Source organism: Musca domestica, unplaced genomic scaffold (assembly GCF_030504385.1).
Source record: "Musca domestica strain aabys unplaced genomic scaffold, Musca_domestica.polishedcontigs.V.1.1 2, whole genome shotgun sequence".
NCBI classification, from domain to species: Eukaryota; Metazoa; Arthropoda; class Insecta; order Diptera; family Muscidae; genus Musca; species Musca domestica.
In genome coordinates this window covers 19,149,150-19,176,542 of record NW_026712249.1, presented here as the reverse complement: position 1 = coordinate 19,176,542, position 27,393 = coordinate 19,149,150, and the positions used below count along the sequence as shown (strand labels likewise).

The window sequence follows — 27,393 nt, the reverse complement described above, 5'->3', positions numbered from 1 at the left end:
CTGTCGAGTATCCGATTGGGATGAAATTTTCCAAACAATATTTGTTTGGCCCAAGAATGAACCCTATTGAAGTTGGTGGGAAATGGTTGGAATTTAGATATAGCATCCATATATATCTTCAACCTGAGTTTGACACATCTGACCGAATTCAGTCAAGAAGCAAGTACATCAAATTTGGTAAAAATCGGTTCAGATATAGCTATAGCTCCCCTTTATATGTTTCATCTGATTTGGTGTTTAAGAATCATATTTGGTGGACAGGCTAAGATTTGGATATAGGTCCCATATATACCCTTAATCCGGTTTCAGTTTTATAATGCAAATGATGTCTAATATCAGTCCAAATGGAATGAGTTCGGGACATACGTTTCCATTTGGTGGAACTCGGCTCCCATACATATTTTTGTAGCCTCCAGTATGGAGGGTATATTAAGTTTGTCATTCCGTTTGTAACACCTCGAAATATACATTTTAGACCCCACAAAGTATATATATTCTTGATCAGCATTTAGCGATGTCCGTCCGTCTGTTGAAATCACTCTAGCTTCCGAACGAAATGAAGTAGATTGATAAAATTTTATTCAAATGAATATTATGTCTGCAGGACTTTTGGTATTGAAAATGGGACATGTAGGTCCACTTTTTGGTATAGCCCCCATGTAGCAGTACCTCCCGATATTCGGTATTTTGGTGATTTTAGCGACATTATTCACCGGAATTGTTTCAAATTTGGTATTTGAAATTTGTAATGGATTCTACAGCATATGACAGAAAATTGTGCAGTTCCACGTCTTCGTATACCCCACATATAAAGGTGCCTCTCGATATTCGGTATTTTGATGATGTTAGTGTCATTATTCACCGGAGTAGTTTCAAATTCGGTATTTAGAGTTCGTAATGGGAACTACAGTCTAAGACAGAAAATTGTCTATGCAAGTCCAGGTCTTCGTAAAGGCCCCATATATCAGTACCTCCCTATATTCGGTATTTTGACGATTTTAGGTACAATACTCACCGAAATTTTTTGAGATGTCATATTTGAAGTTCGTAGTGGATGCTACAGCCTGTAGCAGAACATTGTCTATGCAGGTCCAGGTCTTCGTACAGCTCCGATATAACAGTACCACCCTATATACGCAATTTTGATGATTCTAACTACATTGATCACCGTTAATTTCAAGTTACGTTAAGTTCGTATAGCCCCCAATGTAACGGCTATATTCTGTATTCTTAATATTTTAACAGAATTTCCAACCGATTTTATGTTTTGGAAATTTCCAAATTCGTTCAAAATGGTGGAGGGTATTCAAAGTTTGGCCCGGCTGAACTTACTGCTTTTTAACTTGTTTCAATATAATCCATTTCGAAGTTATATCAGGCACTCTATGGCAATGTTGTTTGCTATAAAATATTGAAATGTCTCCGTCAAATTTAGTGAAAACCGCTTCAGAATTGGATATACCTCCCATATAATAGTTCCCTCGGAAATCAAATTATAACTGCTCTAAAGCCAAATGTTGATAGGTGGCATGATCTACTTCAAATAAATTCTTTTGTTACGGGAGCTCTACTTAATATGCATAGTGGTGTAGGGTGTCATATAGTCGGCCCACTATGCAAGATATACCGTGGTACCCATGTGGTTGAAATCAGTCTCTTAATTTTTCCAGATGTATATAGATAACGAGAGATTTTCTTTGAATTTTAGAAAAAAAATTTCTAAAACACCCATAACACTGAGATAGTAATTAAAATAGCAACATTCTGTATCCCTCTATTCATATACACTCATATGTACATGGTATATGTCTAGCTGCCTGGTTATTTAGCTATGAGTTCATGGATTTGTAACATTGTGACATTAAATGAAATGCATTGAAGTCAAGGAAAACGTCTAACGTTTAATCTACAAACCAATGGCACACATTCCGACATACCAACACACACAAACACATAGAGAGAAATATTAAAGTTTGTGGCAGCAAAGTCATCGGAGACGACGACGACAACAACGACAATGGCGATTGCAATAACAATAATGAAGACCATTATTTAGCAAAACGCTTAGACAACAACAGTTGCAACATCATCGAGCGCAGAGATAATCCTTAAGGCATTAATGCGAACAACACACTAACATTTATGGCGACTGGCGTCGCACCGAACAATACAAAGGGTATTAACATAGCCAGCCGTGCCAGCCAGTCATCCAGCCAACAAACGGCTGAGTGCACATTTGTAATCGTTATGGTGGAGCGATTTTTTGCATAAGTCCATTTTGCATTTTAGAATCTGTGACAAATGGAAGGAGAATGAATGATACTATATATAAAAGCCATATAAAGGTCTTCGGTGGACAGGAGAACAGAATTGACGTCTGGAACAGTTTTTTTCTTGAACGATTTTTGGTTCCATGCAAAGATGAAACATTTTTCAGAGGCCAATAGATCAAAAACTTGGATTTTTAGGAAGATTTTTTTCTAGTACCCTCGGACCAACAAACCTGGAAGAATATTTTTCCAAGGATAAGTAGATAAAAAATCGAAGATATTTTTTAATTTATTTTTTTAAGACAATATAACATTAAAAGTAAATTTTTTTTATTTTGTTTTAAGGACCAACAGGTCAATAAACTTTAATTTGATTTAAGTATATTCTTAATGACCAATATCAAATTTAACATAAATTTCGTACAAATATTATTTACGAGGACTTACCGGACAATATATTTTTCAAGAATCAGCAGACAATTGAACATGAATTTTTGAGGATTTTTTCTCAGTACAATTTTTATTTTATATATATATATTTTTTTTCAATAATTATGCAATAAATTTGAAATTTCTAAGAATATTTTTCAAGGACAAACAAACCAAATGAATTCAGTTTTTTTTTTCAGAATAATAATATTATTTGATTATTGATTTTTTTTTGGGTTTGAGGAGACCAACAAAAGTTCATTATTTAACAATATTTTTCTAGAGACAAAGTTCATTATTTAACAATATTTTTCAAGAGACAACAGATTAAAAAATGTATATTTTTAAAGGATATTTTTCAAGGATCAACATCCACATAAGAATCAACACACCAATAACAGTGACCTTTTTTGGAATATTTTTCAATGGCTTAGGATATCACGAAAAATGGGCTTATACGAATATTTATTTAAGGACCAACATGATATTTTTAATATTTGATAAGGACCAATGGGTTTTTTAAGAATAGTTTTTGAGGATCAACTGGTCGATATTTTGGAACACTGTTTCTTGAACCAACGGTACTTTTTTAATACCAAAAAATCGATTTTAAGGACCCATATTCTTGATCCTAGATTTTAACGTGGGTTTCAAGGATAATGCCTAAATAACCAATAAACGTGGATTTTTTAAAGAATAATTTTTCAAGGACGTGGAATTTTGAAACATAATTTTTCAAGGGCGTGGAATTTTTGTAAATTTTTTTTTCAAGGACGTGGATTTTTTTAAGAATAATTTTTGAAGGACGTTGATTTTTTTAACTATAATTTTTGAAGAGCGTGGATTATTTTAACAATAATTTTTGGAGGACGTTGATTATTTTAACAATAATTTTTCAAGGACCCAAAGGATTAATAAACGTGGATTTTTTACAATAATATTTCAAGGACCTAAAGGACTAATAAACGTGGATTTTTTAACAATAATTTTTCAAGGACCCAAAGGGCCAATAAACGTGGATTTTTTAACAATAATTTTTCAAGGACCCAAAGGGCCAATAAACGTGGTTTTTTTAACAATATTTTTTCAAGGACCCAAAGGTCCAATAAACTTGGATTTTTTAACAATAATTTTTCAAGGACCCAAAGGGCCAATAAACGTAGATTTTTTAACAATAATTTTTCAAGGACCCAAAGGGCCAATTAACGTGGATTTTTTAACAATAATTTTTCAAGGACCCAAAGGGCCAATAAACGTGGATTTTTTAACAATAATTTTTCAAGGACCCAAAGGGCCAATAAACGTGGATTTTTTAACAATAATTTTTCAAGGACCCAAAGGGCCAATAAACGTGGATTTTTTAAGAATTATTTTTCAAGGATTTTTTAAAAATTATTTTTCAAATTTTTTTTTACATTAAAAAACTCATAAACGCGGGTTTTTTAAGAATTATTTTCAATGACCTACAAAATCCATAAACGTAGGTTTTTAAGATCATTTTTCAAGGACCTAAAGAGACAATAAACGTGGATTTTTAGAATTATTTTTCAAGGACCAATAAATAGATTCAAGTAATTTTTTAAGGGCACGAAGGACCAATAACGAGTATTTTTCTCAATAAATAGTTCAGCAATAAACGTGGCATTTTTAGAATATTTTTCAAGGACAAATAGTAGCCGATTTTTGGACCAACAGACTAATACGTGTGAGTTAAAAAAATATATATTTTTATTTAAAGCATGTAGATGTAAGACCCTCAGTATAGTAGAACTTCTACGTACATGAGATATCCAGAGGGTTTCTAGGTATAGGAGACCTCCAGAGCATCTTTTACGTATGGAACACCTCAAGAGAGTCTTCTACGTATTGAAAACCTTCAGAAGGTCTTCTACGTATAGAAGACCACCAGAATTAATTCTTCGGATAGAAGACTTCCAAAAATAATTTTTCGGATACAAGACATCCAGACGTTTTTCTAGAGGACATTCGAATGTGGAGAAAACCTTGAATTTGTATACCCTACAACTCGCATTTGTTTGTAACATGGAGAAGGTAACAACCCACGACCTATAGGTCCTCTGTAGATCTATGTCTCTCCAGGTATTTTTGTAAACAAAGTGCAGGTCATATTTACAGTTTGAATAAATGGGTCATGTGGGTCCACGTTTTACCCCATATAACAGTACCTCTCAATATTCGAAATGTTGATAATTTTAGCGACATTATAGACCGGAATTGCTTCAAATTTGGTATTTGAAGTTCGTATTAGATACTTCAAACTATGATAGAAAATTGTATATGCTGGAACATGTCTTCGTATACCTCACATATAACGGTACCTCGTTTGGTATTTTTATGGTATTAGAGACATTATAGACCGGAATGGTTTTATATTTAAATTTCGTAATGGTTAGTCTATCAGCCTATGACAAAAAATTGTCGGTGCAAGTCCACGTCTTCATATAACCACGAAATAACGATACCTACCTATATTTTGTATTTTGATGATTTTAGCATCGGTTATCCACCGGAATTGTTTCAAATTTTGTATTTGAAGTTCGTAATGAATACTACAGCCTTAGATAGAAAATTATCTTTGCAGGTCCACGTCTTCGTATAGCCCCCATATAACGGTACCTCACGATATTCGGTATTTTGATGATTTTAGCTACATTATTCACCGATTTTTTTTAAGTTTCGCATTTGAATATTGCAATGGATTATGACAAAAGTTACCTATGCAGGTCCATATCGTCGTATAGACCCTAATTTAACAGCTACATTCGGTATTTTTAAGATTTAAACAGAATTTTTAATGGATTTTATTGTTTTTGAGAATTGCCAAAGTCATTCCAAATGGTGGAGAGTATTCAATGTCCGAACTTACACCTTTTTTACTTGGTTTTTCCCAAAATGGGCCGCAAATTGTATTTTGAATTCTTCACGGATGGAATATCATCTCGAATGATATTCAGCACCTTTACAAATGTTCTTTAATGTTTCTCCAATCAAAGTTTTTTCAGGTTTCTTCACATAAAAATTTCAAACTGAACGATCTCAAAACAAATAATTACACTTATTGTTTCGTACCACTGTATTTTATAAATTACACTGAAAATAGTGTTGATAAATAATTGCAATGTGATCTGATGATAGTTTGCATTTGAATACAACCCATGATTTTGTAACCTTTTGATTTCTAAGGAACGAAGATAATTTTTAATTAAAGATTTCGCATTTCTTTCCAATCAATGTTTTAATTGTGAAATTTTTGTTTGCACATTTTAGCAGAAATGCTATGGTTAGTAGCATGTCAGCTCAATTACCGGAACAGGAGCAAAAAGACAAAGGTTTTAATGAAAGATGTTGCCATAAAAAAGGCACAATTAAAAGGGCAAAGAAAATGCAAAAGGGTAGCAACGTTCACGTTATTTGTAGTCGAAAAAGACTAACAAAAGAATTGGCGTTGGTTGACCTTCTACAGTAACTTATTTGATTTTTTTCTTGTATCCCCAATTCCGTGGAATTCTAAAGAGGAACAAAATTTTCATAATTGAGAAGTGTTGTAGAGGTCAGCGTTTTTAAATTAGTTTTAAAATTAATTTTAATTTTAATAAATACCTGTAAAAATTCTGAAAATTTGACTGCACAACGCAGGGACTCAATTCTTTTTCTAAAAAATGTGAAGAGAAACTTTTATAAATAAAAAAAATGCCTAACTTTAAAAAGTAAATATTTTTAATTTAATATTTGCATTGAACCTGAACCTAGCCCCAGATTTTTTATTGAGGCATTTAATGAGACATAATTTCTTTTAGAACTTATTGCAAATATTAAACTTTTAAATTTATATCATTGCAGATTATACTTGACGAACGTATTTATATTCCTAGACATTACAAAACAAGTCATTTTTTTCTATTTTCTATAAAATGTACAGTTTTCATGTTCATCCTTCTCTTGTTGGCAGCAACTATTTACTTGAATTTTCTGAGAAACAAAACTTTTATCTTGCACAATTTAATTTCTTAACGTTTCCAAGTAACATTTACAACCGCAAAACTTTGTTTGAACGGAGATGTGACAGAGCTTATTTGATTTAAGGATGAATTAAAGGAGATAAAATGCGAATGTGTTTGGAGATTTGCGGTATCATACGTCTATTTCAGCATTGACCATAAATATAGACCGATTGATGTGGCAATTGTAGTTCTATTCCAATTTTCATACCCTGCACCAGGTGTAATATATATAAATATTCTTTGAAGGCCACATAAAGTATACAGGGTGAGATAAAAAAAACTGCAACAAAGTCAAAAGCTATGACCATTAATTTTTTTGTAATTTTATTGAATGAAAGCAAAAAAATGCCGACATATATAAATTGACTCAAAAAATGATTCTATAAAGATCCTGAAAATTTATCGAACCTTTAACATATACAGAGTAAAAGAGAGGACGTATATCAAACTATATTTGTAAGTCAGTTCGACGTCCATTAAAAACTTAAAATACAAAATTTCAGACCATTCCGTTGGAAAAATTGGAGGAAGTCAATTCTTTGACAAACATTGCGAACGCCATCGAAATGCTTTAAAGGATACTATACTTAATTATATTAATAGTTTTTTTTAAGAAGACTAAGAAGTCGTAACGAGCTACAAATACCAAATTCGAGACAATCCTGTTGAAAGATGTGCCGAAAATCGTCGAAATGCTCAAAGTGAGGGGGATATATGAATTAGTAAACCTGAATTGAACATTTTTCGTAAGAAGAAAACAGACTTACGGGGAACCCCAGTTGCCAAGTTTTAGCTGATTTGGTTGGAACTTGTGGTAGAAACCTTCAAAATACCTGAAATCTGCCGTTTTCTGTTATGTGGGGGCTATACCAATTAGTGAACCTGAATCAAAAATTGTTTACAAGAAGATAACAGGCCTTTCAAGAACCTTAATTGTAAAGCTTAATCTATTTTTTCTTTTTTTTTGGAAATTGTGGCAGAAACCTTTAAGGGACCGAAAATCGGGTGGTGCTGTTATATGGGACCATATCAATTAGTGGGCCTATAGCGAATATTTTTTGCAGGGAGAGAACAGATGCATAAAGAACCCCAAATGAAAAGGTTTAACTAATTTGACTGGAATTGTGGCAGAAAAATTACAAATACCGCAAATCTGGAGGTACTGATATATGGGGGCTATACTTAATTGTGGACCATTTTAAATACCAATCAACCTTCATATGTTAAAATCATTTGTGGAAATTTCAAAGCTCTAGATTAAATTATGTGAACTCTATAATGATTTCAGTAGACATACCGACGGACATCGCTAAATCGGCTTTTAATTCCATTCGGATCAGGAATATATATAATTTTTAGAGGTATGGATACAGGTTATAATAACTGATTATCATCCGGAATTTAAATCCCATACCGATAGTTATGCCCCTGTAATTTCGGGCCCAGCCTATCAATGTATCCCGTCAGTGTTCTTCTGATGGGATGTAGTGTTAAACTTGTTTTAAGGCTTTCTATTTATTTCTTTTAGTTCATGTACGTTTCCAGATTAGAAAACCACCGGACCAACTGTCACACAATTTATGTTTTACATTCCCCGCTTTCCCAGCTTCCATGTTTCCTTTGCCAAACTCATATTCCACCGGATATGGGCCAAGATTGTAATATGTTGTTGTGTACTGCTTCGAGTCCAGAAATGTCCATTAACCAAGAAACAGAGCTAATGCAAGCGATACAAATAGTAAAATACTAAACACTAAGATGATAATAAATACAAGAAAGAGGATAACGATGATACTTGTAGTAGCAGCAACAGCAACAGCAACATCAACAAAGGCATCTAGTCATACCGGCAATAATAGAATCTACTACTACGACTACTGTCCTCTGTGTTGGTGCTTGCCATGTGTTGCCGTTGATAGAAAATAATTGTAATACCTAAAATACAAATTTGCAACACGTTTACATCCGGTTTGTCTTAATCTCATTTGTGGTTTGGGTTGCCTAAGCCTGTCTATCCAACTGTCTCTCTCTGTCTGTCTGCCACTCTCTGTTGTCGTCTGCCAGAGACACACATCGGCGCTCAACATGAAACCGGATAAAACAACTGGACTCATTTGTATTATTGAACAGTACAGGAATTGGAATTAGTTACGAAGATGGATGTTTGTAATTATATTACACAACACAATCGGAGAGAGGGGAAAGAGAGAGAGATAAGATATAAAGGACAGCGTCGGAAACTGGTGTCGCAGACATGTGGTTTGTTTCTTTTTTTTGTTTTTGTTTTCTTTTTTGTAATGAGTTACAGTAGTAGGCACTGCCATAGATGTAAGTGAAATTGATGGGTCTAATTTTGTTTATTTATCTCGTCGCCTGTAATCGGAAACAAAGTTCATGACATTTTGAGTAGCCTTCTGTGATTGATATGGATAGTTGTAAGGAAATATTAGCCTTTTATGGTTAATTTGACACGAAGAATCCTGAAAGTTGAGTATAAGATTTGATATAGATGAAATTGGTCAAATTTGACTAGAAGTATCCAACTTTAGAAATTCGTGAAAACCGACACATTTTTTTATTATAAAGGAAGTTAGTACAGAAAATTCGCCTAAATCCGGAAGGCTCTTTACTATGAATAAAATTTTATTATATCCTCCGTCATAGTATATATGGTATATTTGTAATTCACATCGAAAATTTTAGACCCCACGAAGTAAATATATTCTTCATCAGCATAAAATTCTATGTCGACTTAAGGATGCTCCTTCGTCTGTTGCTACGTTTTTGTATAGCACCACATAAATATAACACCTTATATTACGATGTTTAAAAATTTAATCGACAATTTTTAAAGCAATTTTTTACATTTTGCAAGTCCCTTGTGCCAGTTCGGGGGTCGAACATGGCCGGTTTAATACTGTAGGAGAAGAACGACAGAATATATATAATTTGTTAATCCCCCACTATATTATGGAGGGTATATTAATTTTGGCCAAGAAATCCTTAAAAAGATATTTTCCACCATTTTTATACCCTTCACCATACTATGGAGGGTTTATTGGCTTTGTCATTCCGTTTGTAACTCCTCGAAATACTCATGTCAGATCCAAAAAAGTATATATATTATTGATCAGCGTAAAATTCTAAGTCGATTTAGCGATGTCCGCCTATCTATCTGTCTGTCTGTTGTAATCACGCTATCTTTCGAACGAATTGAGATAGAAGGCTAAAATTTTTCAAACATATGTATTCGTGCCAGTAGACTGGTTAAGTTCGTAAATAGGCCATGTTGGTTCATGTTTTCATATAGCCCCCATATAACGATACCTCCCAATATTGGGTATTCTGATGATTTTAGCGGCTTTTTTTAACGGAATTGTTTCAAATTTCAAATTCATTAATTTCAAATTACTTATGAAGGAACGCTACTTCGGGGGTTCATTTGAGAGATGTTTTTCTAACGATTTTTTTTTATTAAAATTTTTGATATCATTTTATTTTTATAAAAATTCTGGGAAGCATCAACAGTGGCAATAGGTATAGTTGGCAGTATTTGCCAAGGAGATAATATCAAAAATACGGTTTTAATCAGGAAATCCGTAAAAAATATTTTCCAAGATTTTCTTAAATAAAATCAGATTCAGATCCGATCTTAAAAATGTTTTTATTTATAGAGTATTCGATTTAAAATTTTTTAATATTAAAAAATCCATTTTAGAAAGTATTTTAAAAAACGCTTCAAGCCAACGATATTCTTGTTTTGAAAAATTTAATATTTTGGGCAGTAAATCCTAAAAATGTTTTTAAGTATTTCTTCGAAAAAACGCATTAAAAAAACTAAAATTTTTGATTACAGATCTTTAAAGATTCCAAAAAAAAAAAAAAGAAACAGTAAAGAAAGAATTAAAGTCGGGCGGGGCCGACTTAATGATACCCTACACCAATTTGCTAATTTAGTAGAGCTCTACATAACAATTAAAAATTTTATGGGAGAATTCAATCATACACGCTATGATTATAATTATAATTTAAAGTTCAAAAGACCATTTGATATATATGGGAGCTATATCCAAATCTCAACCGATCTTGAAAAAAATTTGGCAAAGATATTTATGAGCTGTATTTCATATATTTTCCTGAATATCGTTGTTACGGAGTGCATATTACCGAATTTATACTAGCTTCTCGATTCGTAAGTACCAAATTTCATCCCATTTGGGCGAATATTAGACGTTTGGTGCACAATAAAAGGTAAATCGGACGAAGTTATATGTAGGAGATATATCCAAATCTGAACCGATCTCGATAAAATTTAGCAAATGTATTTCTGAGCTTTATTTGATATATTTCCCCAAATATTGTTGTTACAGAGTGCATATTACGGCTGCGGAGGACAGAAATAACAAATCGGATGAACAACATATATGGGAGCTATATCTATATCTGAACCGATTTCATTCAAATTTTGCTTACATATCTTCAGGCCCAATTTGGTTGTATGTGCAAAACTCCATACTATACGGGCTGATATTACACGGTTGGTGCACAATAAAAGGCAAATCGGACGAAAATATATATGGGAGCTATATCTAAATTTTGACCGATTACCTCCAATTTCAATAGGGTTCGTCCTTGGGCCAAACAAATGGTTTGTGCAAAATTTCATCTGGATCGGGTGACGGACGGACGGACATGCATAAATCGACTGAGAATGTAGAATCACATCGAAAGGAAGCAGGTCTATCTCGTTTCCTTTTGCCTGTTACAAACCAATGCACAAAGTCATAATACCCTGACCACCTTGTGGTGTAGGGTATAAAAACACAAGTGGCTATCTTTAGCATATCGTTAGCAGCATTTGAAAGTGAATAAATCTTTTGTGTCTCGTACCATCGCTCGTTACCGTGGTACTGGTAGCGTAGCCCGACGTCAAGGAAGTGCACGGAAGAAAACAGCAACATCAGCAGAAATGGTTCGAAAAGTAAAGAAGCGACTAGATCGAAACCCGCGTTGTAGTGGCCGAAAAATGGTTCGTGAGCTGAACCTATTGCGATATTCCATTAGGCAAATATTGAAAAATGAGTTCGGGGTCAAGCCATTGAAATTCCAAAAAACTGCAAGAACTTACGCCACAACAGAAAGAAAATAGATTCAAAAGAGCAAAGAGTTGCCTCGCTTGGCCGAAAGTGTTGAACTGCCGAATTTGGTTTTCTCCGTCTCAGATGAGCAGTTTGTAAAAAAAAAAAACAATAAAAATGATCGTGTTTACTTGCCAAAGAGATCAGTTGAAAATGCGCACCTTCGGTTGGCCACCAGACACCAGAACTCTAGCGCCGCCAATGGTGATGGTGTGGCCGCCATAACAGTCGATGGTCGCTCTCCTCTCATATTAATCTACCGTGGCATCGGAATAAATGGCGAATATTAAGCAAACATTTTGGCCGCAGACCTTGGACATTCCAACAGGACTCAGCACGCGCCAACCAAGAATGGAAATGAGGTTCCTCGCTTCATTTCCAGCGCACAATGGCCAACAAAATCTCCGGATACCGTTGGACTATTGTGTCTGCAGTATTTCGGAAAGCAAGGTTGGCACTAAAAAATACCAAAGTTTCGATCACCTCAAGCAAGCGCTTCGCCGAGAATGGACCAAAATATCGCAGAGCAACATTCTGACAGCGTGTGACGGTTTCATTGGCCGTTTGAAGGCCATAATTCTTGCAAAAGGTAACCAATTCGAATAAATCTAAATTTATTCTAAAATTTGATGCTATTTCCGAAATTAAAAAAAAAAAAAATGTAAAAATTATGGCGTTTGACTTTGTTGTAGTTTTTTTATCTCACCCTGTATCTTTATCCGATTTAAAGTTTATTCTGCACCAAATGGTTAATATAAGTCCTTATTAAATGGTTTTTGGCACGGATGAACGAATTCCGCCAGAATTAAAGTGTATCACGTTTTGTAAAAATCGTTTTAGATATAGCTTTAGCTCCCATGTATATGTTTCGTCCGATTTTATATTGATGTCCCTCATATTCGTAAAATCCTCTCCACAACAACGATAGTTGGTACCAACTATTAGATTCAGTATAGAAATACCTCTGCTTAATTTTATAGAGATCTGTTCAGATTTGGATATAGCTCCCATATATATCATCATCCGATTTCACGTTTACTGTGCCTGAAAATGGTAACATCAGCTCAAATAGGTTGGTTTTTGATTATTATTGATTCAGACACAAGTACATCCGTCAAATTTAGTAGAAATCGATTCAGAGGAGGATCTATCGATTCTGAGGAGGATATATTGATTTAGAGTAGGAAAAGTAGATTCAGAGAGGATATATCTTCCGTTCAGCTTTAAAATATAACTACTTTTAAACCACAATACACATTCAAAACCGATTGCAGTTGGTATTATTTAATTCTTTTAAATTCCCTATACGTTACGTTTCTTCCTTCCGTTTATTCCTCATGGGTAGCTCTACTAAATATGAAGAGTGGTGTAGGGTATCATAAAGTCGGCCCGCCCGACTTTTATCCTTTCTTTATTTTTTTTTTTTTGTTAAAAATTCTCAATTTTTTGCCAGGAGATTTGAATAATAATTTTAAAAGTTAATGCTTCGTCATCAGAAAATTCTTAAACTATTCCCAATTTTTGGCCAGGATGTCCTTAAAAAAATATTCATAAAATAGACAGACGAACGGATGTGGTTATATCGACTCGGAATTGCCATTTAAATCTTCTTCAAAACTTGTTTTATTTTTCCACTGTGTCCATGAGGGTGTCTTTTATTCTCACTACTACACCTCCCTTGTTAAATTCAAATATTTAACAGACTTGTTGCATGTTGCTATAGTGTCCCGTCGAACACATGGCATGGTGCCTTGTGTGACGCCAAGTACAAATACACGATGTGGGAGGAGGTGGAGGAAATGGATCAATGGGGTGTGAATTGGTCGTTAGTTTAGTATCATTTGGAAATAAGTTCTTCGACTGTTGCACACGATTACGCTTTGCACTTCATATGGCTGTTGATGACGGCAGATGGATGGATGGGAGGAAGGAAGTAGAGCATTTTTGCCCTGTGGGGATTCAAAGACCTCGTTATGGCTGTGAGTAAATTTTATGAGATTTTTGGAAAGTCAGCTAGTAATGGAAGTGGACTCGAGGATGACGACGGTGATGATGATGTTGATGGTAATGGTGGCCGTGTGTGGAAGTACATTAGTATATGACTTGGTATGAAGTTAGAGGTTGAAGTGTGAGGGTGGGTGTGTGTGCGCGCCACCCAGCGCATATGTGGCCTGTTGCTTTAGCTGGATATCATTACTTGCTTGACGTGGTTAATGTTTGTTTAATGCCAACGTAAAAAGTTATTTATTATGGCTTGGTGCCGCATAAAACATAATTATTTTGACTCAACATCCATTCAGCTGCCACTTTTCAAAGCGTTGTTGTTGTTGTTTCCCGGTCGTTTGTCTCCCCTCTTTTGATTGGATAATAAACCTTTTATCTCTTCATCAATATTAAATGGCAATGGCATTGCGATGTCTAGCTTTTGGATAATAAAGCCATAAAATTATGGATCTGCATAGAAATTGCCAGCCACTTACGGAATTAAGAACAGGTTTTTGTTTTCCTATTTGTTTGTGACATTTATAGCCGTAAATATTTAACAACCTCCGGTTAATCGAATTTTGTTTTTTTTTTACCTTTTGCAGAGACAGATTTCAAGGAACGTCTCATATCGGCCGTTAAGAAAGAGGTCAAACAGTTAATGGAAGAGGCAGTGACGAAAAAATATGTCCACGAAGAGAGTACAACAGTTACACAGCTATGTGCCGCCGTGGAAGCCTGCCTCAGCCAGGGTTTGCGTCGCCGTGCTTTGGGCCTATTCAAAACGTCATCGACCACAGCCCTGTTACACAAAATTGCCAAATTTTGTCCAGATGCCGAACATATCAGTAAAATGGTGCAAGATATTGAGGCCCAAGATCCTAGCAAACGTTCCTCGTCGAGCAGTGAAAGTTTTAATCGCCCTCCCATGTTGAAGAAGGGCAGCAGTAGTTCGGTGACCAGTGTTATGAGTGCAAGCTGTTCGTCCAACACATTGGCATCAATGAAGTAAGTAGAGAATTCCCTCCACCATTTGGAACGAATTTGGAAATTTTCAAAAAAAAAAAAAAAAAAACCTTAAAAATTCTGTTAAAATCTTTAAAATACCGAATGTGGCCATTATATTAGGGTCTGTAGGACGACGAGGACCTGGATAGGCAACTTTTGTCATATGCCATTACAATATTCAAATGCGAAACTTGAAATAAAGTTCGGTGAATAATGTAGCTAAAATCATCAAAATACCGAATATCAGGAGGTACCGTTATATGGGGACTATACGAAGACGTGGACCTGTACTGACAAATTTTCTGTCTTAGGATGTAGTATCCATTACGAACTTCAAATACCGAATTTGAAACAATTCCGGTGAATAATGTCGCTAAAATCATCAAAATTCCGAATATCGGGAGGTACCGTTATATGAGGGCTATATGAAGACGTGGACCTGCACGGACAATTTTCTGTCTTAGGTTGTAGTATCGTTGTAGTTACGAACTTCAGATACAAAATTTGAACCATTCCCGGTGAATACTGTTGCTAAAATCATCAAAATACAGAATATCGGGAGGTACTGGTATATGGGGGCTATACCAAAACGTGGATCAAAACGTGTCCTGCAGACATGATATACATTTGAGTTAGATTTTATCAACTTACTTCGTTCGGAAGCTAGAGTGATTTCCGCAGACGGACAGAGGGACGGACGGACGGACATCACTAAGTCGACGTAGAAATTTATGCTGATATTTCGAGGTATTACAAACGGTATGACAAACTTTATATACCCACCATACTATGGTGGAGGATATTAAAAAACATTTTTAACCGGAGACATGTCTCTTAGGCGACTGATTGCTTCTTAAGGTGTTGAAAATCTGACTTAACCGTGGTTAACATGGTATAATCCCTTTTACTCTCTTTTTTCCTTCAGATACCTCTGGATACGTTTGGCGCTGTACGAGAAGAGATTGGTAAAAATCATTGAATACCTCGTGGACAATGCCAGCTCATATTATGACAGAGATTCACTGGTGGCTGATTCCGATTATGGATGCATTCTAAGTTCCTTACTGGTGGGGCCGTGTGCTTTGGAATTTACAAAATCCAAAACAGCTGATCATTATTGGACCGATCCTCACGCCGATGAATTGGTACAGCGGCATCGTATTAGCTCCGGACGGCGATCATCATCTGTATCCTCCCGAGCACCGATTATAAATTTCAAGCGAAGTTTAAACACCAGCACTGATGAGGCAAATACCGGGACGTTTAAGTCAATTGCTTCGTGTACCGTGGCCAAGGACTATGTGGAGTCATTGCATCAGAATTCCAGAGCCACTCTGTTGTATGGCAAAAATAATGTGCAAGTATTGCCGGTAGGTTCGGAAATCGAAGAAATATGTAACTGGATTTTAATTTAATTTTTTTTATCTGTAGAAGGACTGCAGCGAGCCTATGCTGGGTTATTTGAGTCTACATCAGCATATCCAGACCTTGACCATAAAATGGACTCCCAACCAGTTGATGAATGGTTATCAGGAGGCCGAGGATGAGGAGGAGGACAAGGACTCATATTGGGCATATGCCTTGAACATAAATGTCGATGACATTGTCTATGTCCATTGTCATCAGAATAGGGGTGAGGATAGTGGAGGAACTGTCATCTTGGTGAGTCAAGATGGAGTCCAGAGGCCACCAATCATATTTCCCGAAGGAGGTCATATGCAACAGTTCTTAAGTTGCTTGGAAACTGGTCTTCTACCACATGGACAGCTAGATCCTCCTTTGTGGTCTCAACGTGGTATTGGCAAAATCTTTCCCTGGCCTAAGAGTGTACGAAGGCGTATCCTACCCTCGGTTATGGAATCCTTTGATGAAACGCCCATTGATTATGTGTTTCGCATTGTTAGCAAGAGTAAACATGAGGAGTTCGGTAAGGAGTTTTAAAGGTAATCCCTGTTCTGAGTCGGATGTTAATATTTTGTATACCTCCAGCTGCTGCCCATTCTATTTTGGATTTTGTGCGCAGTGCTCCACGTAGAGCTCAATTGAGTAGCTGTTCCACAACGGGTAGCAGTGATTGCTCCAGCAAAAGTCTTTCCATTGATCAGCATCCACTGGAATCTCCGCTTCTGCAAACTCAACAGAATGCCAGTATTGAAATGGTCTGTTCCACCATGAGGAGGCAAATCATATCGCGGGCCTTTTATGGCTGGTTGGCCTATTGTAGGCATCTATCCACAGTGAGGACACATTTATCGGGGTTGGTAAATGGCAGGATTACCCCAGAGAGTAAGTGGCTTCCCAAGGATATTTCAAATCCAATTTTCAAATTTTTTTCCTCTCAGTGAAAGCCGACGAGGAGGGTCTGACCGTGGAAAAATGGAATGTCCTGAATGAAAATGGTGTGGCCAAAAATGCCAATGAAGTCTTCCGTTTAGTGTATTTTGGTGGTGTGACTCCCCAGTTGCGGAAAGAAGTGTGGCCCTATCTCCTGGGCCACTATAGCTTTGGTTCCACCCTCGAAGAACGCCTGAAGCAAGATGAAACCTGTAAACATTATTATGAGACAACAATGAGTGAATGGCTAGCCGTGGATGCCATTGTCCAGCAAAGGGAAAAAGAGAAAACCGCCAGGGCTGTGGCCAAACTCAGTTCCGGTAGCAATAGTGGTCAGGACAAAACCGTGCGGGCAGTAGAAATTGAAATCGGCGATTTGGAGAATGAAGTCTTCGAAGATATGTCGGATTTATCAGATCCCGGTGACTTGGAATTCGATGATGAGCAGAAAACTCCAGCCCACACCTCGTCGAGTCATTTAACAGTAAAACCCATACCAAGAGCCATGAAAACCAGCACCGATTCGGGTCATGTGGATGAAATTGCCGAAGATTCAGTATTTGACGATCAAGTCGCCAGCGATTTCCAAGCCCCTGCAGCCACCCCGAAAGAACGGCAAGAATCTGCCTCGAACTCGTCTTCCTCATATGACACCGTTGGCAATGGCTACCAAGGCCTGAAGTCAACTCCATCTGCTCAATTATTAACATCTGAAGATATGGAACCTAAATCTGTTCTAAGTCCTGAGTACCTGAGTGCAGATGATTTTCAGGAACATTTGCATGATGATCAAGAGCAAGTGCTGGCGTCGGCGGGTAAGGGGGAAGAGCGTGAATCCACAACATCGGTAATTGTTACAAATGCCTCAGTGGATGTTGTCAACTGGGATCCAAGTCCACAGAAAACCACACGACCCATGTCACCGTTGGAGGAACAAACCGTGCCCACTTCCCTTGATGCCCTACAGGAGCCCAAGTCAACCTGTGTTTCCCCGGCCAGCTCAAATGGTGGTGTTTATAGTGTAAGTTGGAGATTTATTTATGGGAACAGATATTTCATTATTGCTAAGATGAACAGGAAACTAGAGCTACTAAAATATTGGGATCTTAAAATATTGCATAGATTTGAGACGATGTGGGTTTAGGTTCTAAAGGTAAAAATCATTAATTCGAATTTTCAATTGACTAGTGCCCGCTACTTCGTCAACGGAAACTCCACCTTAAAATTTTATATTCGTCCTAGCAGCTCGAGTTAGACCCTTTTAGAGCTCGAAATTCACAATTTGTCAAGTTTGACGCAAATTGTTATGCTTTCAGCCATTTGACTACAGAGGGTATATATCATTTGATACGGCCAAAACGTAGCTCATCGAAATAACGGTTTTAGACCCTAGGTCTCTTTTGACCAAATCCGTTTCATGATATTTGGAATCGATCTAGCTATGTCCGTCCGTCCTTCTGTCTGGCTGGTGCACACGATAACTCTAGAAGGGAGTATCCGATTTGGTTCAGACTTGGTAAATCGTAATATTATTATCAAACTTAGATCGAGTTCGGAGATGGACAATATCGGTCCACTTCTTCTGGTACCTACCCAAGAAAAGGTCAAAACTTAAAACAAAATGCCCAGAAATTATAAATATTGGGATGTGTGAAATTTGAATAGAATCGGATACTAATTTTGAATTTTATGAGCATTTCGGTTATTTAAAATTATAACCCCTTTGTGGGGGAGGTACCCGAAGGAGGGGATCGATATATTCCATCTTCATAACAGATCTTGTGTTATCGGAAATATTGGGATGTGCTGAATTTAAAAATAGTATGATGATCGTTTCGCGTTTTATTCACACCAGATATCATGTTAGTAGAAATATCGGGATGTATGAAATATGAAGAAAATCAGATAATTACTTCCCATTTTATGAAAGTTATAATTTTTAAAATGTTGACCCTATGTGAGGGAGATGTATGATGGAGTGGACCATATATTCCATTTTCACAACCGACTTAGGGCTGATACAAATATTGGGATTTGAAAAGTTAGATAAGCCCATCCTTGAACTAAGTTTGACAATAATATTACTATATACCACGTTAAAATCAAATCATGTAATCAAATCAAGGGTTATCCTGCGCACCAGCCAGACAGACTGTCGGACATCGGTAGACCCAAATGGATTTGGTATAAAGAGACGTTATTTCGATGAGGAACTTTTGTTCATATCAAATGATATACCCTCTGTAGCCATATGGCTTGGTACAATTGGTACTTTTCGAACAAATACAGTGCGAATGTGCAAAACCACCTCCATATCTCAATCCCAGATACCAACATAGACCTCAATATTAGATTTCGAGATTCCAGCTCAATCCCTTCACCCAATACCAAATGTAGTACCACTTAGTACTTTTCGAACAATTATTTCCAAACCCACTTCCATATCTTAACCACAGACACCAACAGCGACCTCAATATAAAAGTTCGGGATTACAGCCCTATCACTTCACCCAATTCCAAATTTAGTACCACTTAGTACTTTTCGAACAATTTTAGTTCACACTTCCAAAACCACATGTCTTAGTCACATACACCAAAAAAATTGAGGATTTCAGCCATATCCCTTCACTCAATACTAAATTTAGTATAGCATATTTTTCGTTCACGTCAGTATTTATTTCCAAAACCACTTCATATCTCAACCTTACCAACCAATATCGAGCATAATTCGAATATTAGTACAATGTATTACCTTTAGTACATCTACGTTACATATTTTCAAAACCACCTTCATATCACAACACTACATAAAAATTCTGATACCAGAATTCAGAAATCCAACTCTATCCGTACAATCAATACTATTTTTTTTACCAATTGTTGCTTTCTGTACTTTTCCAAAAAAAAAAAAAAAAAAAAAACAAATTTCAGGATTCCACCCATATAGGTTCACATAAATCCAAATTGTATCAAATTTGGTACACATAAGTACGAATATCCAATACTTCCTACATACCACAATCCTACACTCTCACAAGCATCCCAATTCCAAATTTCACAAATTTAATACCAATTGGTTCACAAAAATTGTACCAAATTTTGTACATTTTCGTAAAAATAGTATTTAGTACTAAATTCCAAAATTACCTCCATATACCAATACAATATACCAGTTGTCTTTTTTCCAAATTTCAGTATACTATATCGGTTCGCCCAAATCTAAATTGTACCAAATTTAGTACCTTTTAGTACATCAAAGTACAAATGTCCATAACCACATGCATGCAGTAAACTTGTTTCCAAATTTCAGGGTACCAGCTCTGTTGGTTCACCCAAATTTAAAATGTACCAAATTTAGTACCATTTAGTACACATAGCTACAAATTTCCATTACCACCTATATCATATAATCCAATAGAAATCTTATTTCCACCTTTTTGGGATTCAAACTCTCCCAGTTCTCTCAAAATTTAAATTGTACACATAAGTACGAATTTCCAAACTGCCTACATACCTCCTATAATGCAATAGTTTTATCTTAAATTTCAGGATACCAGCTCTATTAGCTTACCCGAATCTAAATTGTACCAAATTGAGTACCATTTAGTACTTTTCGTGAACATAAGTACAAATTTGTGAAACACTACCATATCCTCATCCTACTCTCCGCCAGCAATTTCAAAATTCCAGCTCCATATTAGAATTTTATCAAATTTAGTACTTTTCGTACAGATACACTTAGTACTTTTCGTATAGTACACACTTCCAGATCTACATTCTTATATCGACTTTATTCCTCAACTTTGATTCTCTCTCTCTCTCTCTAAAAACCCTTTGTTACATGTGTCATATACTCCACTAGTGACCCTCATTCCAAATTTAAGAGTCCTAGCTGTACAGCTTCCTCAAATACAAAGGGGTAACATATTTAGTACTTTTTTATATTTTCCCTACCCTTGTAGTACGATTTTCTAAAAACCCTGCCTTTTCCGACACTCAACCAAAATTTCAAGATTCTAGCTTTAGACGTTTCGTCTGGAATGATGAATCGTGAAGTCCGTCAGTCAGAATCAACACCAAGAAGAAACGGCTGAAGCTGGAATCTTATAGATACAGATGTTTATATATATATGGATATAGATATAGGTATAGATATAGATATATGTATAGATATATTAACCCATAAAACAATGGGGCATCAAGAAAAGCAGAAAAAAAAAAATTAAAATATTTTTTTTCCTTCAGAGTGAACTCCTGGAACAGTTTGGATTGAATCTTCATCGTATTGAAAAGGATGTGCAACGTTGTGATCGAAATTACCCCTACTTTGCCAATGAAAATTTGGATAAGCTGAGGAATGTTATATCGACGTAAGTTCATATATTGTGAAATATCGTGTCGAAGTAGGCTTTCTTAAAAAATCAGACAATTGGAACCAAAAGATTTTAATTGAGATTTTTATTTTACAAAACCTCCTAGTAATTTTTTATGACCCTCTTCTTTTACTCTTTTCCAGCTATGTTTGGGAACACTTGGACATTGGCTATATGCAGGGTATGTGTGATTTGGTGGCTCCCCTCCTCGTCATCTTCGATGATGAGTCACTGACCTATAGCTGTTTCTGCAAACTAATGGAACGTATGATTGATAATTTCCCCAATGGCGGGGCAATGGATATGCATTTTGCCAACATGAGGTAAAAGAGAGTTTGAAAAGAAGTTTTGCGAAGAGTACGTTATAAGTTATTCTCTTTTCTTACTCCCTTATAGATCGCTGATTCAGATACTCGATTCGGAAATGTATGATCTCATGGATTCGAATGGTGATTATACACATTTCTATTTTTGTTATCGTTGGTTTTTGTTGGATTTCAAACGTGAGCTGGTCTACGATGATGTCTTCTCGACGTGGGAGGTGATATGGGCGGCCAAACATGTGGCCTCGGCACATTTTGTATTGTTTTTGGCCTTGGCTCTGTTGGAAACATATCGAGATATTATTTTGTCGAATAGCATGGATTTTACGGATGTCATTAAATTCTTTAATGGTAAGGGGGAAAATTGAGATTTTTTAAATATTTTTTTTTAATATTCAAATTTTTTTCTAGAAATGGCTGAGCGACACAATGCAGCGGCAATTTTACAATTGGCTCGAAGTTTGGTTTTACAATTGCAAATGATCATAGAAAATAAGTAAAAGTTTTTATTTGACAGATATTTTCCCCTAAAGATACAATATTAGATTCTATTCACCTGCCATCCCCTGTCCCTGCCCAAAATATTTTAATTCTTGGGTTAACTCCCCAAATTTAAGAGAAAAAAATCATCTTCCGATAGTTTAGAGTAGTCCTAGCAATAACGATGTCTTAAAACCCCAAATATTAATCCTCTAAAAATTATAACAAATACTATATACACTTATTACCGAATTCCATCAAGACATATTGGAAAATGACACAAACATATTTAAAACCTGGAACCTACAATCATTTTTGTTAGTAGTATTACTAGAATAAACCCTAAAAGCGGATGTAGTTGAAAGTAAAGAAAAACAAATAAATTATTAAATAAGGTAAAATATTTTCAACAACCCAATAAAGAAAACATATATTTACACCAACAAAAAATAATTGAATAATATCCTAATCACGAACATTTACGAATATACATATATTTAAATCTCAAACGGAATAGAATTAAAGAAGTCACTATATATTTCATAGATAAGTAAAAACTTGAAAACTTGGAGCTAAATTAGGATAAATGTAGCGAGAATGACGGAAGTTGAAAAAACAGTTAAAAAGCGCAATCGGTTCTGCCGATAGATGTAAATATGTTTTCATTAACATTATGATTATATGCAATAATGTCATACGCCATAATTATACCCTCCAACTTGAAAGGGAGGGTATATTAACTTTGTCATTCCGTATTTAACATCCTTAAATATTCGTCGTAGACCCATAAAGTATATATATTCATAATCAGCATGAAATTCAAAGTCGATTTAATGTTGTCCGTCTGTCTGCCTGTCCGCCTGTCTGTCTGTTGAAATCACGATACAGCCCACATTATTTGACGTAGAGCGCCAACAATTTAGCAGAGCAATTTGTATTGTGTCTAGGATGGTTGGTATTGAAAATGAGATATATCGGTCCACGTTCTGGTATAGTCCCCATATAACGGTACCTCCCGATATTCGGTATTTTGATGGTTTTCGCCACATTTTTTCACGGATTTGTCTGAAAATTGGTATTTGTAGGTCATAACGGTAGATCCCTGTGCGTGTGGCGAGTCATTGTAATTATAGGTCCACGTTTTGGTATAGCCCTCATATAACGGTACCTCCCGATGTTCGGTAATTTGGTGAATTTTGCCTCATTTTTTCACTGATTTGTTTGAAAATTGGTATTTGTAGGTCATAATGGGTTCTAGCTCCTTTGGCAAAACGTTGCATGTGTAGGTCCACGATATAACGGTACCTCCGATATTCGGCATTTTAATGGTTTTTGCAACATTTCCTCTAATGTTTCCTTTACCCTAAGGTGGAGGGTGTTAAAAGTTTGGCCCGGCCGAACTTGATGTTTTTTTACTTCTTTTTTTTTTTTAATTTTATTGAATGAAAGCAAAAAATGTCGGAAATAGCATCAAATTTTAGAATAAGTTTAGATTTGGTCGAATTGGTCACCTTTGGCACGAATTATGGCCTTCAAATGGCCAATGAAACCGTCACACGCTGCCCGAATGTTGCTCTGCAGTATTTTTGCCCATTCCAGGCGAAGCGCTTGCTTGAGGTGATCGACACTTTTATATTTTTTAGTGCCAACCTTGCTTTCCAAAATACTCCAGACACAATAGTCCAATGGAGATTTTTGTGACCATTCTGCGCTGGAAATGAAGCTCATTTTGTAACCATTCTAGTGCTGAGTCCTGTTGGAATGTCTAAGGTCTGCGACCAAAATGTTTGCGAGCCCAATGCTTTAATATACCCTCCAGAATATTTTCTCGATAATATTCGGTATTTATTCCGATGCCACGGGCGATTAATACGAGCGGAGAGCGACCATCGGCTGTTATGGCGGCCCACACCATCGTCATTGCCGGCGCTTGTGTTCTGGTGGCCAAGCGAAGCAACTATTTAGATTATTTGAGTCTACTTTCTTTCTGTTGCGGTGTAAGTTCTTGCACTTTTCGGAATTTCAATGGCTTTACCCTGAGTTCGTTTTTCACTATTTGCCGAATGGAAAATTGCGATATGTTCAGGTCATAAGCTATTTTTCGGCCACTGCGACGAGGGATCCGATCAAGTCGCTTCATTACTTTTCGAACTATTTCTGCTGATGTTGCTGTTTTCTTCCGTACACTTCCTTGAAATTGGGTTAAGCTACCAGTATCATGGTAACGAGCGATGGTACGATACACAACAGATTTTTTCACGTTTGATGGGGGAGATACCAGAAAAAGTTCGCCGATGTTCTCCATCTCCGAACTCAATTTAAGTTTGACAATAATAAAACGATGTACCAAATCGGACATTCCCTTTGAGAGTTATTGTGCGCACCAACCAGACAGACGGACGAACGGGCGGACACCCCTTTGAACGACTCTAAATGTCCTGAAACGGTATTGGTCCAAAGAGACCTAGGGTCTAAATTCGTTATTTCGTTTGCACGTTTTGGCCTTATCAAATGATATATATCCTCTGTTTGGCTGAGGTTATAAAAATGGGAAAAAGTGAAATAGCTTCGTTTGGAACTCAAAACGTAGCGTAAAGTTTTAAGTTAAAATTTTGAATCGGAAGTTAATGCTGAAGGGCAGGAGGTGCTGACAAGTGACATATTAATAACTAAGTATCAAAGGCCAAAACTTATATTACGATTTACCAAGTTTGGACAAAATCGGATGCTCTCTTCGAGAGTTATCGTGCTCACCAACCAGCCAGCCTTGCCCCACAACAGGTCAATATTTTCAATAACCATGAAGCTCACTAAAAAGGAATTGAGTATTTGATTATTTTCAAATACGGCACATCTTAATATGTCCATAAACGAAGGATAAGGCGTGAAGATGGATTATATCGGGCTACTCCTTTTCATTCCGTACCCACAACGGGTCCAAATTTTGAATAGTTATAAAACTCAAAAAAAGGCTACAAAATTATCCCAGTCTCTTAAAATTTCACACATCTAAAATTTGAGCTAAGAAAAAAATCCCACATAGAGGGTCAACAGTTTGAACAATCATAACACAAGTCGAAATATATTTTAATAAACGAGTATTAGCTGAGGTTATACATCTGTCGGCAAAATCGACGTGTGCATTTTAATTTGTTAATCTTGTAATTCCTGCGTAAAATTCAACCAATTATAAAGGTTGTTTTAAATATCAACAAAAGAACAAGTTAAAAAGCAGTAAGTTCGGCCGGGCCGAACTTCGAATACCCTACACCAGTTGGAACGAATTTAAAAATTTTTAAAAAAATTAAATCCTTAAGAAAATTCTCTTAAAATTTTAAAAATGCCGAATATAGCCGTTATATTGGGTGGACCTACATAGTTATATCGCAGCTGTGCGAAGACCTGGATCAGCATAGACAATTTTCTGTCACAGGCTATAGCATCCATTACGAACTTCAAATACGACATCTCTAACAATTTCGGTGGGTATTGTACCTAAACTTGTCAAAATACCGAATATAGAGAGGTACTGATATGTGAGGCCTATACGGAGACCTGGGCCTCAAATACAAAATTTGAAACAATTCCGGTGAATAATGTCGCTAAAATCCTCAAAATACCGAATATCGGGAGGTACCGTTATATGGGGGCTATGTGAAAACATGGACCTACATGGCCCATTTACGAACTTAACCTGCCTACTAGAAAAATAAACACGTGTGCAAAATTTTAGCCTTCTATCTTAATTCGTTCGAAAGATAGCGTGATCACAACAGACGGACAGACAGACATACAGACAGACGGACACTGCTTAATCGACTTAGAATTTAACGCTGATCAAAAATATATATACTTTGTTGGGTCTGACATGAGTATTTCGAGGAGTTACAAACGGAATGACAAAGTTAATATACCCTCCATAGTATGGTGGAGGGTATAAAAAGCATCGTATCTGGAATAAACTTGCGAATGAAATATAAAATATATTGTGATTTCTTAAATTCCAAACCGTGAAAATTTTGCTCAAAAATATAACAAATAAATCAAATAACTAATACATGAACAAAGGCAGCTTTCATATCAAAAATAAAAGAATTTATTTTTTCGAATAAAAAAATCAAGGAACCGAAAGCACACTATAGCACTATTAAAATGTTTGAATTTAAAAAGATATAACCGAACTTTACAATAACAACTTAATAATCCTATTGTAGTGGTAACTACTTCGAATAAAACCAAAAAGGAAGACAATTACAAATCATAATCAAAATTAGAAGAGCTCTGGCGTATTGGCTCCAACTAACATAGTCCTACAAAAAGACCTACATATTTATCTGGAACAATCTTTGAACTTTGAAAAAATATCACACGATCTATACCACAAAGATATCAATGTTGTATGATTTACACGTATTTTTTTACTACGACCATCAACAACAACAATTCTTTATGAGACTGTTATATTTTCTTTACTTTATCTATAACTGTTAGAAAATCTCTAAGAAAAGAAAAACCAATGCCAACCTGAAATATATGAAAACGTGGTAACAATAATTGATTAAAAACAAATAATATTTAAAACACACACACACACACACATATATAAATACAATTAAAAGTAAAAAAAAAAAACAAAAAATCATTGTGTCCTTGTGTACCTTATATGGAACAAAATATAAAAACAAAAAAAATATATATGAATGTATTTGAAAATACCAATACAACCACAACAATAACAGTGAGCGAGAGAGAGAGACAGCTAAGCCTTTTTACAGACCTTGAACAAATAAAACCAGTTATCGATTGTTAAATATTGAAATACCGAGACGAACTTAAGCAGATTGTATTTGAATCCAGTTGACTTTCTGTCAGATATCTCCATATATATACAAAAGAAAATTTCCCATATGTATACACCACATAACATACTGAATGTATTTCCTATTTACACTTAAATAATTTTATTTATTATTTCCTTTTTCGATTTATATAAAAAAATATTAATTAATTTGTAATATTTTTTTGGTTTATAT

General features: G+C 35.7%; 1 protein-coding gene across 1 annotated transcript in view; it reads left to right on the top strand.

Annotated features, from left to right (window-relative positions):
• The window catches only part of LOC101894953 (small G protein signaling modulator 1), a 107,925-nt gene extending 80,532 nt beyond the window's left edge, over positions 1-27,393 (top strand). Inside the window, exons 2-10 of the mRNA XM_059121909.1 lie at positions 14,448-14,850; positions 15,776-16,220; positions 16,282-16,777; positions 16,840-17,136; positions 17,193-18,205; positions 21,430-21,554; positions 21,701-21,880; positions 21,954-22,231; positions 22,292-27,393. Of these exons, the coding sequence (XP_058977892.1) occupies positions 14,448-14,850; positions 15,776-16,220; positions 16,282-16,777; positions 16,840-17,136; positions 17,193-18,205; positions 21,430-21,554; positions 21,701-21,880; positions 21,954-22,231; positions 22,292-22,380 (3,326 nt within the window). The 3' untranslated portion in view covers positions 22,381-27,393. The remainder of the gene's footprint in view (positions 1-14,447; positions 14,851-15,775; positions 16,221-16,281; positions 16,778-16,839; positions 17,137-17,192; positions 18,206-21,429; positions 21,555-21,700; positions 21,881-21,953; positions 22,232-22,291) is intronic.